This window comes from Rhinoraja longicauda, chromosome 2, assembly GCF_053455715.1.
Source record: "Rhinoraja longicauda isolate Sanriku21f chromosome 2, sRhiLon1.1, whole genome shotgun sequence".
Lineage (NCBI taxonomy): Eukaryota > Metazoa > Chordata > Chondrichthyes > Rajiformes > Arhynchobatidae > Rhinoraja > Rhinoraja longicauda.
The window spans coordinates 39,089,623-39,105,058 of record NC_135954.1 but is presented as its reverse complement, the minus strand read 5'-3'; the positions used below and the strand labels follow the sequence as shown (position 1 = coordinate 39,105,058).

General features: G+C 39.9%; 1 protein-coding gene across 3 annotated transcripts in view; it reads left to right on the top strand.

Annotated features, from left to right (window-relative positions):
• Positions 1–15,436, top strand: part of dnah5l (dynein, axonemal, heavy chain 5 like) — a 243,879-nt gene that overhangs the window by 58,470 nt on the left and 169,973 nt on the right. For all 3 annotated transcript variants that reach the window (XM_078417775.1, XM_078417784.1, XM_078417793.1), the window contains exons 25-31: positions 161–253; positions 377–580; positions 2,534–2,614; positions 2,707–3,111; positions 4,590–4,708; positions 7,531–7,667; positions 12,985–13,147. In XM_078417775.1, coding sequence (XP_078273901.1) covers positions 161–253; positions 377–580; positions 2,534–2,614; positions 2,707–3,111; positions 4,590–4,708; positions 7,531–7,667; positions 12,985–13,147 — 1,202 coding nt within the window. The remainder of the gene's footprint in view (positions 1–160; positions 254–376; positions 581–2,533; positions 2,615–2,706; positions 3,112–4,589; positions 4,709–7,530; positions 7,668–12,984; positions 13,148–15,436) is intronic.

The following is a 15,436-nucleotide window of genomic DNA, read 5'->3' as shown; positions in this document are numbered from 1 at the left end:
GCTTGGAAATTATATGTTGAAAGTTAATTACAGTATTTAATTTACTTTCTATTTTCCATAGACTAGATACATATATAAAATTAAAATTCATCAATCGTGTATCATCTTGTGGAAAATTCCAAATAGCAATCTGTTATCAATTTATAATTTTATTCTGCAGTCTATCCTTAACAGAGCTGTGAACATAATTCTCTCCATGCCCAAGGATATTCCTCTTTGGGCCTTTGCCCATCTACATCTCAAACAGCAGCAGGTATTCTTCATTGCTTTGTTTTCATTCTTAAATTTTAAACTTTATTTCCTGTTTGCTTATGGCACAGTTAATTATTTTAAAATTTAATTTCATGCTGTTACTTTTATTTTTGCATGGTCTTAGATTGAACAGAATGCTGCTCGAGAACAGGGTGATGACAGTATCCTTGGTAAACAGGTAGTGCTCAAATCCCTTGATAAACAGATTAGTGAACACAAGGATGTCACTAAGGTTGTGATCCAACTTGGTTCCGTAATTTCCAATTTAAAGAGTGATGCAGCAAAAATTCTTGACAATTTCTCTCCCTTCTCCCACTTGTGGAATCAGGTGAGTTTGCATCTCTTCTGTATTTATTTGTGTGCACATGTGTGAACAAATGAGAAGTAGGCATCCTGAAATCTAAATTTGATACAGCAGTACTTGTCATTCACCAAATATTAAAATTATGAATATAAGAATTAGAGACAGCAGTAGACCATGAAACGTTGCTTCACTGCTTAATAAGATCAAGGCTGACTGTAAATTCAGCTTCACATTCCCAATTACTTGTAACCTTTCACCTCCCCTTGCTTACCAACCAACTTTCTTCCTTTAATCTCAACCCCATCTTAAAAATATTCAAAGACTCTGCTTTGCCTCTTTCGAAAGAGAATTTTAAAGACTTAGAACTCTTTGATAGAAAAAAAACCTCCCATTTGTCTTAAATGGACATCATTATTTCTGAATATTAACCTCTTGTCCTAGATTCATTTGCAAAGATGAAACATACACTTCATATGCATACTTTCAAGACCCATTAAGATTTTATATGTTTCAATAGTCTCCTCCCATTTTTGTAAACTCTTATTTGATACAAACCTAGACTGTCCAGTCTTTCCTTATAACACAACCTGCCCATTCAAGGTTTTAGTCCAGTAAACTTTCACTGAACCACTACCATCGCATTAATATACCACCTTAAAATTAAATTCTTGCTATTGAGGGCGTGCAGCGTAGGTTTACTAGGTTAATTCCCAGAATGGCGGGACTGTCATATGTTGAAAGGCTGGAGCGACTAGGCTTGTATACACTGGAATTTAGAAGGATGAGAGGGGATCTTATGGAAACATATAAGATTATTAAGGGGTTGGACACGTTAGAGGCAGGAAACATGTTCTCAATGTTGGGGGAGTGCAGAACCAGGTGCCACAGTTTAAGAATAAGGGGTAGGCCATTTAGAACAGAGATGAGGAAAATCTTTTTCAGTCAGAGAGTTGTAAATCTGTGGAATTCTCTGCCTCAGAAGGCAGTGGAGGCCAATTCTCTGAATGCATTCAAGAGAGAGCTAGATAGAGCTCTTAAGGATAGCGGAGTCAGGGGGTATGGGGAGAAGGCAGGAACGGGGTACTGATTGAGAATGATCAGCCATGATCACATTGAATGGTGGTGCTGGCTCGAAGGGCCGAATGGCCTACCTCTGCACCTATTGTCTGTTGTCTATTGTCTATAAAAGACGCAAAACACAGATCCTTTTGAACCTCAGAACTGCAAATTTTCATCATTTTGATGCTATGTTTTTTTCTCTATTTTCCCTGTCAAATTGGACAATTACACATTTTAACATATGGCATCCACTGTGATACTTAGTTTGTTGAAAAATTATGTTTATTAGTTATTGTGTATAAAATTGGAATCTAAACACCATCTATTGAGCTCGAATCCTCACCAAAAACAAAGCCAAATTTTAAGACATTTATTTTATGACCCCCCCCCCCCCCCCCCACTATTGTTTATTTCCTTGCCATTATCTTTTGGGAACATTCTGACCATTGTGTGAGTTACCATTGCACTGATAACTCACTCACCGTTCTGAATGTGCCTTCCCCTTCCCTCCCCATCCCCCTCCCCCTCCCTCCCTCAACACATTAGAAACAACTGTGAGCTACCGACCAAACCTATGGGATTCATGCACGTGAATAGAAGTCTAAAGATTGTTGACCAAGGAAATGTCAGCAGTTATATAGACTACAACTAGGTCAATCATTATTAGTGAAAATTCCTGGCATTGTGAGAAATGGAAGGTTTAAAAGTTGGAATTTGAGGTCTTTATCATCTAACCAAACCAATATAGTATGTAAGGATTATCCTGATTTCACAGTTGCTTTCACATCATCCATCTTAGGGTTGTGGATCTCTTAAGAATATGTGTTGATGTATAGACTTCTTCAAGTAAGTTATTGTGCTATCACTTGTTCTGGATGGAACCAATAACAACGCACCATGGAATTTCTATTTATTTAGGAACCGACTGAAAAAGTAAAGGAATTCATGGATTCAAATCCAATCCTCTCTGAGCTCCATGAACAAATCACATTCTATGCTGTATGTATAAACCTGATTATCATTCTAGTGCATTAAATGCAAATCCACTGTTTTTGAAAGATAATAACCCTTGCATTCTGTGCTTTACATAGCAATTGGAGAACCAGATTGACGAGCTGCCCTCATGTTACGAAGTTGGTTCAATTCAATTTGACACACAGCATTTGAAGCTGGCATTGATTCAAGAATGCCGTACCTGGAAGCGGGCCTTCGGTACAGCCTTAAACAGAAAAACTGCAACAGAAATGGATGAGATTTTTTATTTTATTGAAAATCTTAGTAAACGACTGAGCCGACCAATTAAAGATTTAGATGATGTGCGGGGAGCCATGACCGCTCTGAAAGAAATCAGAGATGCTGAGATAAAGATCGACATGACCATTGAACCTATTGAAGAAACCTATGCCCTCCTAAATAAGCATGAGCTACTTTTTCAAGATGGTAATGCCGAAAGAGTTGATGGACTAGCTTATGCATGGAAAAACTTAAATGCACAGGTACTCCCTTAAAACAAATGATGCATGGGATAACGAGTTAGATTCCGATTTAATTTTATGCAAGGAATTTTGAAAATAAATGAAATTTTATTATTGAAGTGTAGTTTGTATTAATTGAGACATCGAGGTGCTTTCTTGGCCACTGATTCGATATGTTGGTCCAGGACAAGTTGCTGGTGATATTTCCTGTTAGGAACTTGAAACTTTCAACTGTCTCTACTTCGGCATTGTCAATGTACATGTACCGCTTTATTTCTTGAAGTCGATTACTATCTCTTTTGTCTTGCTGACATAGAGGGAGAGGTTGTTGTCTTGGCACCATTTTACGAGGTTCCCGATCTCCTTCCTGTACTCAGTCTCATCATTATTTGAAATCCGGCCCACTATGGTGCAAATTTGTAAATTGAGTTGCATTTGTATTTGGCTGCACAGTCGTGGGTGTATAAGGAGTAAAGAAGAGGGCTGAGAATGCATGGAGGGATATGGATCCCTGGCAGAGGAAATTAATTTAACTCGTCATCAAATTTGTCACATACATTGTGAACCAAAGGGCCTGCTCCTATGCTGCACTGCTCTGAATTGTATAAGAGCTAAAGTTAATGAAGGACAAAAGTAACTTAGTGATGCACTATTGAAATATCATGGACATTTACAAAATAATGAATGGAATACTGACAACCGCAGTTAATCTGCAGAAGTATATGCCATGCAGACATATTCGATTTAGAGAGAGTCCAGTGTGGGTATACTATAATGAAGACATTATGTGGAAATTATCTATATACTAAAACTCGTTTGTTTGTTCCTGAACTTCAGCCAAAATGGTACACGATAGCGTGACAATTATAGGCCCACCTCACTCACCGTCGTCCCTTTGGTGCTAATGGAAGAAGTTTCATTGAAATCAGTGTTATATTTTTAAAGTTATTCACATTTTAAAGTTTAAATCTATCTCCTAGGGAGGGAGGAGGGAGGGGGGGGAGGGAAGGAAGGGGGAGGATAAGGGGGTTGAGGGGATGGAGTGAGGGGGGAGGGGAATGGGGAGGGGAAGGGGGGAGGGGAAGGGAGAGGGGGGGGAGGAGAGGGTGTTGCACCAATGCAGGAGAGGTTTGGGCCCAACTTGGCCTGGTATTCCTTAAAATGTCAGTAGTTAAAGGGTGAATTGATCAATTATTTGGAGATCCTGAAGGAAAGTTAAGGAATGTAGGTCAATTCACAGTATGTTGAGCATCTTGATGGAGCCCTGCAATTCATCACCAAAATGAGCTCTGTGAACACTGTCACCAAGATGGGCCACTGGTTAGAAAATGGATCGCTTGCCGATCTCACAGGTATCAAACAGGGAAAGGTGGAACTCCATCCTGTCCTTCACTGAGATGCTACAGTGTTTTCAACCAAGGTGAAACACATAGAACAATAAATATAGTGCAACCATATAACATTTTTATTGCTATCTGACTTCAATTTCTGTGTGACAGGTTGTGCAGACACAGACTATACTTTTAAAAGTGGAACCTGCAATGAAGACTGATCTGCAGGATGGGGTAAAAATCTTCCAAACCAATGTTCAGAATTTTTATCAAGACTACGATACAAAGTAAGTGTTGGAGGAAACAAGACGTAATAGAAAATAGAGTCACATCCAGTAATGCAAACTATTATTTGAGAAATAAACAATCTGCTGGAGGAAGTCAGTGAATCGAGCAGCATCAGTGGAAGGAAATAGACAGTTGATGTTTTGCATTGGGACCCTTCATCTGGAGCGTGTCTAATCGAATCCAGATGAAGGATCTAGGCCCAAGCCATCAACTGTTCATTTCCCTATTCCCATTGAGTTTGATGTTTGTTGCTCCAGATTCCAGCATCTGCAGTCTCTAGTGCCTACATTAACGGAAAACTGACTGTCAATGTAAAATACTCATGTAACTCATACTATTATAAGAAAATAACTGCAGATGCTGGTACAAATCGAAGGTATTTATTCACAAAATGCTGGAGTAACTCAGCAGGTCAGGCAGCATCTCGGGAGAGAAGGAATGAGTGACGTTTCGGGTGACGTTTCAGTCTGAAGAAGGGTCTCGACCCGAAACGTCACCCATTCCTTCTCTCCCGAGATGCTGCCTGACCTGCTGAGTAACTCATATTATTCATAGATATATATTTATGAAGTGCACTTTAATTGGAAAGTTTCTGCTTGGAGAATCAGTAAATGTGCTGTACAAACATAATATAGGGTGTGGTCGTGAATTGATTTTTTAAAAATGAAAACTGATCCATTTTCACAGGCACTACATTAAGAAAGGTAACACCAACTCCTTGTTGTTTTCCCCCTCAATGACAAACAGAAAGCAAGTCTTTCATGAATCTAATAAAAATGAACTGCAGATGCTGGTTAACATCAAAGATAGACACAAAATGCTAGAGTAACTCAGCAGGTCAGACAGCATCTCTGGAGAAAATGGATAGGTGACATCACATGTTGGGACCTTTCTTCAGACCCATCAAGGATCTTCTTGGAAGTGGTATTCTGAAGAGGATGTTTAGGTTCTGCTTGGAATAAACAGAGTTCTGCATTTTCACATGCATAAATGCCATGAATTTTGAATCTACCTTGTATATTCTTTTGGGTTTATTAATGTTTGTCATCTGTAACCAGTCCACAGGCTACATTCAGGATTGCTCATGCCTTTCACAGTATCTTAATATATGATTTATAAATTTAAAAACAATATTAATAAGGGCAACATGATCTGAACTATGTGTTATTTAAGCACAAGTGCCCAAGCACAGATTCGTCGATCGTATCACTGAACACCTCCGCTCAGTCCACCTAAACCTACCTGGCATCCCAGTTGCTAAACACTTTAACTTCACCTCCCATTCCCACACTGACCTTTCGGTCCTGGGCCTCCTCCATTGTCAGAGTGAGGCCCAGCGCAAATTGGAGGGACAACACCTCATATTTCGCTTGGGCAGCTTACACCCCAGCAGTATGAATGTTGACCTCTAACTTCAAGTAACCTTTGCCTTCCCTCGCTCTCTCCATCCCTCCCCCTTCCCAGTTCTCCAACTCATTTGACTCTCCTCATTTACATTTTATCTCTGTTTGCTTTACTGTCACCTTCTCCAAGCTAACAATTCTACATTTTCCTTGAGCTTCATCCCCTTTGTCTCATTTTTACACCTTACATTTCCTTCTCTCTGTATCTCCCACTCCTCTGTTTCAGTCTGAAGAAGGGTCTTGACCTGAAACATCATCCATTCCTTCTATCCTGCTGAGTTACTCCAGCATTTTGCGTCTATCTATATTGTTATTTCACATGTCTCATTTACGGTAGGGAAAGATGTAACACTGCCTTTTCGGCACTACATCATGGTTGTAGTCAAAGGATGTAAGTAGTGTTGGTTTCTTCCCCAAAGGGTATGGGAACATGCTTTGTGCAATATCCTCTTCTCAATTTGTGTCAATTTCTTCTATATTCTTTGACACTGAATGCAGGCTTTCCACCTGACTTCCAATTTCAACAAGTATTTTTATGTGTACCTGTTACCAACCTTTTTCAAGATTAAAGCCTTGGACTTGATGGGCTGAAGGGTCTGTTTCCGTGCTGAGTGACTCTATGACGTTATAATGATTCTATCCAGGTGAATGATAGAGGGGTGCAATTAACTAAGAAGTTAATAATCCAGTTGGTGGAATATGGCTTTCAAGGATGCTTTCACTGATACTACTTGTTTGAGGTGTACGAGTTACAGAAATATTTCATCTAAGGATTTCTGAAATGAACCTCATGGTTATTTACGCTCTTTGTCTTCTGAACTTATGTTTGGAGGGCATTTTACTTCCTGTGGACAGAAGACATCCCCGATGCTGTGGACTTCCTCCACAAAAGCCCAAGTGCAATATCCAAAAAGCATGAACCCCATTTTTTCCTAACATGCTACTATGCATTTTAAGGTCAAATTCACTTCCTACTCCACTGTGGAAACCTTGCTCCATTCATTTTACATTTCACATTCAGGAGATTGATTCATAACAGAGGACGCAGTCCCCCATTTTCCAACAGTATTACATTGAGAATTAAAACTAATGATACCAATAGATATTAAACAGAACTGGGTGATAATGCATGAGGTTTGAAATGATCCCGATAAGACTATTTTTAATTAAGAACATAAAAACGTTGTTTTTTTCCCCCAAGATCATTGCAACTAAAAGGTGAACTGCTCTACCAACATTTTATTATTGATTGTTTGCTTTAACTACAAAATGAGGATGAATAAAAAATGAAAAATAAACTTACATTCATAACCTCCTGAATTGTTTATTAGTCTATATATTGTGCAAACTATTGGAAGCTGAATGTAAATGTTGCTAAAGAAGTCAACTACCTTGTGGTTTGTGGTTTCACATTGCAGAGGTCCCGGTGCTGAAGGTCTTCCACCTCAAGAAGCTAGCGAAAGGCTGCAGATCTTTCAGACTAACTTTGAGGAGCTCTGGCGGAAATATACTACTTATTCTGCAGGAGAAGAACTCTTTGGGCTGCCTGTTATTGGTACCAATTGTCTATTTATATAGCTTTCCACGTTGTCTTCAGTGTTTTGATATGTGGCGTCAGGGATGACACCAGGTTAGACAATAACCATACCGATACTCAAAGTTGGCTGAACTCACATAATATGGTATATTGAAAGTAATAATAAAGTCCAGGTCCGCATGGTGGCACTGTCCCTTGCTGTCAGTGTGTATGTGAGGAGGTTCTGGCAATCTCAGGCTTATCACAGCCACTTAGTACTGGTCTCGAAGGAGGAGGCGTGGTAGTCTCAGGTTTCTCCCTACAGTTCACCATTGCCTCGAGAGGAGGTGCTGGCCGTCTAGGGCTTGTCCTGACAGCTCAGCTTTGGTCTTGAATAGGAGGAGCTGGCGGTCTCAGGCTTATCCTGGTGGCTCAGTCATTGCCTGTGTGTGCGGGCGAGGTCCCTCATTGTCTGTGGGAGGGAGGGAGTGCTGTCGCAGATATAATTGGGTAACATAACTTCTTTCATTCAAAAAGAAATGGCCAAAATGTTGATGAACTCATTAAGTTGGAAGCGGAGCATGCCATTCAGCCCCTCAAGCTGCTCTGTTAATTATTAAAATCATGTCTGAACCAATTGTCACTTTAGTTCCATATTTCCATTTAACAGCAGTAACTTTTCACTTCACACGCTTACTTTCTTATCAAAATTTAATCTACCTCTGCCTTAAAAATATTCATTGACTCTGGAATTATTTTGCTCCAAAGGTTTTAGAAATAAAGACTGAGATAAAATGTTTCCCACATCTCTGTCTGAAATGAGCAATTCCTTATTTGTCAACAGTGGCCACAGGATTCTAGATTCTAGATTACATTCCCATGGTACTATATTGTTGATATGTTCATAATTATTTTTTATCAGACATGCACCGTTAAAAGGAGAAATGCAGCAGTCGTTATGAATGATATCTGCTCTGCGCAGTGCATGGTCTTTGCCAATTGAATCCACACAGAGGTTACTGTAATTGTGTGAAGACAAGCTAATCACCCACTAGTTTGTACTAAAGACAAATGTAATAGTTATTGTAATCAGGAACAATTGAGCTTTTAATGTGATCATAAGTGCTGAAAATCCTCTCTTGCTCTAAAAATTAATGCTGCAAGTGGCTGAGTCTCTTGCCCTCAGAAGATTAAAAAAATCAAGAAAAAATGACTTGTATTTATATCACATCTTTCATGGACTTAGTGTTTTTGATACATAATTATTGCCATCTTATATAAAATGAACAATTGACTGAGCTGTGTAGACAAAAAAAAATTGCAGATGCTGGTTTAAATCGAAGGTAGACACAAAATGCTGGAGTAACTCAGCGGGTCAGGCAGCATCTCGGGAGAGAAGGAATGGGTGACGTTTCTGGTCGAGACCCTTCTTCAGACTGATCTGGATGAGTTCTGAAGGACAAAGCTGTCAGACAGAGTCTGGAGCTAGGATTATACCCTGTATATGAGTTAACACGAAGGAAAACCCATTTGTCATTACCCTCACCAATCTATCTGATGCAGATGCTTCTGTCAATTACAGTTCCGATTCATAGAGTCAGAGTCATACAGCGTAGATTCATCCAACTAAACCATGCTGAGCAATATACACATCTAAGGTAGTCCCAATTGTCCACGTTTGGTCCAGATCTGTCTAAACCTTTCCTATACATGAACCTGTCCAAATGTCTTTTAAATGTTGTTATTATACCTGAGTCAACCACTTCTTCTGGCAGATGTTTCAAATATGTACCACCCTCTGTTTGAACCATTTGCCCTTTAGGCTCCTATTGTCTTTCCCTTCGCACCTTAAACTTATGCCCTTTATTCCCCAATCCAGAGAAAAGTACTGCATGCATTCACCATATCTATTCCACTCATGATTTTATAGACCTCTATAAGACCTAATGTCACAACAAGTCCCTATACCTCCCCCCTTGACTCCATCCAAGGACCCCGACAGTCTTTTCAGGTGAGGCAGAGGTTCACTTTCACTTCCTCCAACCTCATCTACTGTTCCAGGTGTGGATTCCTATATATTGGCGAGACCAAGTGCAGGTTCGGCGATTGTTTCGCTGAACACCTCCGCTCAGTCCGCGTAAACCTAGCTGATCTCCCGGTTGCTAAACACTTTAACTCCCCCTCACATTCTCACACTGACCTTTCTGTCCTGGGCCTCCTCCATTGTCAGAGTGAGGCCCAGCACAAATTGGAGGAGCAGCAGTTCATATTTTGCTTGGGCAGCTTACACCCCAGCGGCATGAACATTGACTTCTCCAACTTCTAGTAACCTTTGCCTTCACTCTCTCTCCATCCCTCCCCCCTTACCAGTTCTCCGACCAGTCTTACTGTCTCCGACTACATTTATCTCTGTTTGCTTTGTTGTTACCTCCCAGCTAACAATGATCTATTCTACATTTTCCTTGATCTGCATTACCTTTGTCCTATTTTCACACCTTACACTTCCTTATCTACATATTTTCCTCTCCCCTGACATCAGTCTGAAGGATCTCGACCCGAAACATCATCCATTCCTTCTCTCCAGAGATGCTGCCTGAGTTACTACAGCATTTTGTGTCTATCAAGGAATAAATCCTAGCCTGCCAACCTCTCCCTTAAAACCTGGCAACATGCTTGTATATTTTTTCTACACTCTTACCAGCTTAATGGCATCTTCCCCAAAACAGGGTGACCAAACTGGAACACAATACCCCATGTGTGGCCTCACCAATATTTTGTACAACTGTAACATAGCGTCCAAATGCTATACTCAATTCCCTGACTGATGCTGTCCATCATGCCAAAAGCCTTCTTCATCATCCTGTCAACCAAGGAACTATATATTTGTACTCCTAGATCCTTCTAATCTGCAATATTCCATAGGGCCCTACCACTCATTGTGAGTCCTACCCAGGTTTGACTTCCCAAAATGCAAACCCTTAAACTTATCGGAAGTAAACTTAATTTGCCATTTGTCGGCCCACTTACCCAGTTGAACAAGATCCCACAGTAATTGTTGATAATCTTTACTGTCTACCATGCTACTGTCTGTCAAGCTTGACTTTCTCCCTCGTAGGATCCTCAAAATATTGCTGAGGAAACCTTCCTAAACACACTTAAGAAATTCCATTGGCAGTGCCAGTCTATAATAGGAAATAAAAAATCTCCTAGTATGACAACCCTGTTACTCCTGCAACTTTCCACAATCTCATTGCATAATTGTTCATTTAATACCCATTGACTATTTGTAGACAATAATTTCAACAAGGTGAACAACCCCTTCTTATTTCTCAAATCCACCATAAAGTCTAGCTTTAAAAAAATTAAAAATAGACTTTATTCAGGTAATAAATACATGTACCGTGCAAAAAACTCCATCCGACATTCACGGAGGTTGTACATTCAATTTACTGAATTCACTCCCCAAACACAATTTTACCCCACACCCTTGCCACTCATGTGGCCCACTGGAGTCAAATCCCTGGATAGATACATGGATAGGAGAGGTTGACAAGGATGTGGGCCAAACGCAGGCAAAATGAGACTTGCTTAGATGGGGCAACCTGGTCAACATGGACGAATTGGGCCACAGGAGCTGGTTCTATGCTATATAACCCTCTAACTCTAAAGGCCTTGCTGAAGTCCATCTTAACAACATCCTCATCAATCCATTTGCAGATCTCTTTCAAATAACTCCAATAGATTTGTTAGATATGATTTTGGATGCACAAAGCCATGCTGACTGTTCCTAATCAGTCTGGGCCAATCTAAATACTGGTGGATTCTGTCTGCGGAATCTCCTCCAACAACTTACTTACCCCTGATGCCTGCCTCACTGTCCTGTAATTCCCTGGCTTGTCTTTGCTGCCCTTCTTGGATAACGGTACAACATTAACCAACCTCCAGTCTTCTGGAACTTCACCTATGTCTAAAGATGAAACCTCTGCAAGGGCTTCCAGTGTGAAGGTGGAAAATGTAGTCCTTAATGGATAATTTGTGATTGCATTTATAGAGGTGGATGATGCCAATGCTATTTTTAAGGCAAATGTGTGTGAATTTTAGAATGGGATATACATAATAATAGAGTTGGAAAAACTCTATTGAAAATGACAAATTGCTGGGCTTGAATTAAATGTCTCTCAGTCAATTGAAAAAATGGAGGAAGAAAACTGCAGAGGTTCAGATTGCAGTTTTACAACCTTCCTTGATTATAGGACTGAAGCTAGAAGATTGGAGTAATTCTAACATTGTACTTTCCTTTAAAATAAAGTGGTAGTTTAATTGCTGTCCTGTTATGTGTGGGGCTTCTGTAGTAGACAAATTACTGAGTTAAGGATTCGTAGAAATTACACTTAGAAAGACGCAGGTTAATTTGGAATTGTCAGCAAGGGTTTATTAAGGGAAGGTCTGCTGACCCGAAACATCATCTGCCCATTACTTACTTAGCTTCCTAAGTGAGGATGTATTTGATCAGGCCCTGGGGACTCATCCACTTTATTGCTTTAAACATTATTGTGATGTTGATTAATGGATAAATATTGATCAGGAGCAGAAAGACTATTCACAATTGTACCACGGGAAATTTTATAAAAACCTGATAGTTTACCATCATTATAAAAACCTATTTAAAAGCCATCATCCCTCAAGTCTCTGAAGTGGGTCTTCAACGCACAAAAGTACAGATGAGAGTCTTGAGCCACAGTTGATATTGACACACATTAATGTTACAGATCTTTTTAAACAGATATAATTTTTATTTCATTTTCAAGACTTTTTAATTTCGCTTTCATGATACTAGACTTTAAACTATACTTTAAACTTTAGAAATACAGTGTGGAAACAGGGCCTTCAGCCCACTGTATCTGCGCAGACCAGCAATCATCCCATACACTGGCACTATCCTACACGCTAGGGACCATTTACAATTGTACCAAAGCCAATTAACCTATGTCTTTGGAATGTGGGGGGAAACCAGAGCACCTGGGGAAAACCCACACAGTCACAGGGAGAATGTACAAACTCCGTACAGACAACACCTGTGGTCAGGATCGAACCCAGTTCTCAGGCGCTCTAAGACAGCAACTCTATCGATGTGCCACTATGCCACCCTACTTTAACATACTTTAATCGTAATTCTACTATACTTTACTTTACTCGACTTCTACTTTAATCCTAATCTTTATTTCAGTACCGGGTATAATGACATGTGTTTCTGTGTTGTATGACTATGACTTTAATAATATGTAGAGAAAATACTTTTGAATTATTTGCTTTGGGAATTAAAATTGCACATGTTTTTCTTTTTGTTATAAAATAGATTATCCTGATTTACAAAGAATCAAACGTGAGCTCACATTGCTTCAGAAATTGTATGGTCTGTATAATTCAGTTATCGATAATGTTAATGGCTACAATGACATTTTGTGGAGCGAATTGGATGTTGAAAAGATCAACAATGAACTTCTGGATTTTCAGAACAAGTATGTAGACCCAAAACAGAATGTATTTAATTTAACAATTGCCCTTGGCATTGTTTAAGTTGAGTCAGAGAATATAGTGTTCAATAATGGGACGGCACGGTGGCGCAGCGGTAGAGTTGTTGTCTTACAGCGCCAGAGACCTGAGTTCGATCCTGACTATGGATGCTGTCTATACAGAGTTTGTACATTCTTTCCGTGACCTGCGTGGGTTTTCTCCGGGTGCTCTGGTTTCCCCCCACACTCCAAAGATGTACAGGCTGGCAGGCTAATTGGCTTGGTATAAATGTAAAATTGTCACTAGTGTGTAGGATATTGTTAGTGTGCCGGGATCACTGGTCGACATGGACTCGGTAGGCCAAAGGCCTGTTTCTGCACTGTATCTTTAAACTAAACCTAAACTGGTAAATCACAGGGGATCCAGGTGAACTAGTCAACTGGATACAAAATTGGCTTGATGGGAGGAATCAGAGGGTGGTGTAGAGTGTTGTTTTTCAGATCGCAGGCCTGTGATGTGGTGAACTACAGAGATCAGTGTTGGGTCCTCATACATATTAACAATTTTGATAAGAATGTAGGTGGTACGATTAGTAAGTTTGTGGATGACACCAACATTGGTCGGGTGCTGGACAGTGAAGAAGGTTGTCTAAGTTTGCAACAGGATCTAGAGCAATTGCGAAAGTGGGTAAAGGAATGGCAGATGGTATTTAACTAAGACAAGTGTGCAATAATGCATTTTAGGAAGTTATACCGCAGCAGGACCTACAATGTAAATGACAAGGCCCTGGGGAGTGTTGTAGGACAGAAGGACTTAGAGGAACAAGTAAAAAGTTCCTTGCGCATGGTTACATGGGTAGGCAGGTAGTGCAGAAGGCACATAGCATGCTCATCTTCATCGAATAAGGTGTAGAGATCAAAAGGTGGAACTTCACGTTACAGTTGTCAATATGTTGATGAGACAGTGCTTGGAATATTCTGTGCATTTCTGGTTGCCATACACGTGGAAGAATGTTTTAAGATAAGAGGGGAGAAAAGATATACAATGATGTTGCTGGGATTGGAGTGCTTGAGTTTTAAGGAGAGACTAAGTAGGCTGGGATTACCTTTCCTGGAGTGAAGGTGACCTTACAGGTTTATAGAATAATGAGAGGCATAAATAATATGAATGATCACAGTCTATTTTCCAGGGTAGAGGAGTAGTTTTAAGGTGAATGGGGAAAGATTTAAAGGGGACCAGAGGGGCAATTATTTTTACATAGGTATATGGATATATGGAATGAGCTGCCAGACAATGTGATTGGGGCAGATATAGTTACAATATTTAGAAAATATTTGGATAGATTAATTGATAGGAAAGGTTTAGAGGGATATGAACCAAATGCAGAATAATGGGACTAGTTCAGGATTCGGTTGCCATGGATGAGTTGGATTGAAGAACTTGTTTGCTTTGTTATAAAAAAATGTTAGTTGGAGGGAAGCATGGTGGATGGTTGATAGAGGAGTTTGATTTGGGTAATCAGAGAAAGCTTTACAGAGTCATAGAGCACAGAAACAGGCCTTTGGCCCAATTTGTCCATGCTGACAGAGATACCCCATCCAAGTTAGTCCCATATCCCTCTTAACCTTTTCATCCATGTACCTGTCCAAATGTAATTTAAAAGAACTTTAAAAACCCCCTGCACATTTGGTGCTGTGTTAAATCCTCCAACCTTGTACATTCAAAAAAAGTCCACTGATAGACCACCTGTTAATCTTTCAGCCTTGAGAGTTGAAATTAAAATTTGGGAATAGATAAATAATTGGCCAAAAGATAGAACACAATGGATGTTTGTTAGCAGTGTTCCAAGGGTTTACCTTCCAACCACCTGTTTTTAAATGTATTGAGAAACCCAGTGGAAATGTACAAAATCTAAACATTCGAAGCGACAATAGAATCAAAAGAGGTAGCTATTGGCTACTCAGAAATGAATGATGAACAATTGTCAGCCTTCAGATCTCAAGCTGCCTATTCTCAGGTATCTTGGAAAATACCAAAGGGCCATGGAATTCAGTGGAATACAGCTCAGGGAGATGTACATTTTCCTGTTGGTCTCATGGTCCATAAAGGAAAGTAAAAAAGCTTAAGTTGCTCTCTTTCCTTGGTTGGATCCCTTGTTACCTAGTCTTGAATTAAAATTGCAAACAAGCTTTGAACTGTTTTAAATAACTTTCCAACAGAAATTGGCAGGGTAAGGAGAGATGTGGTTACCTGCTGAATAGTGCCTATCAATCAGAGATCACTAGACTGCAGCC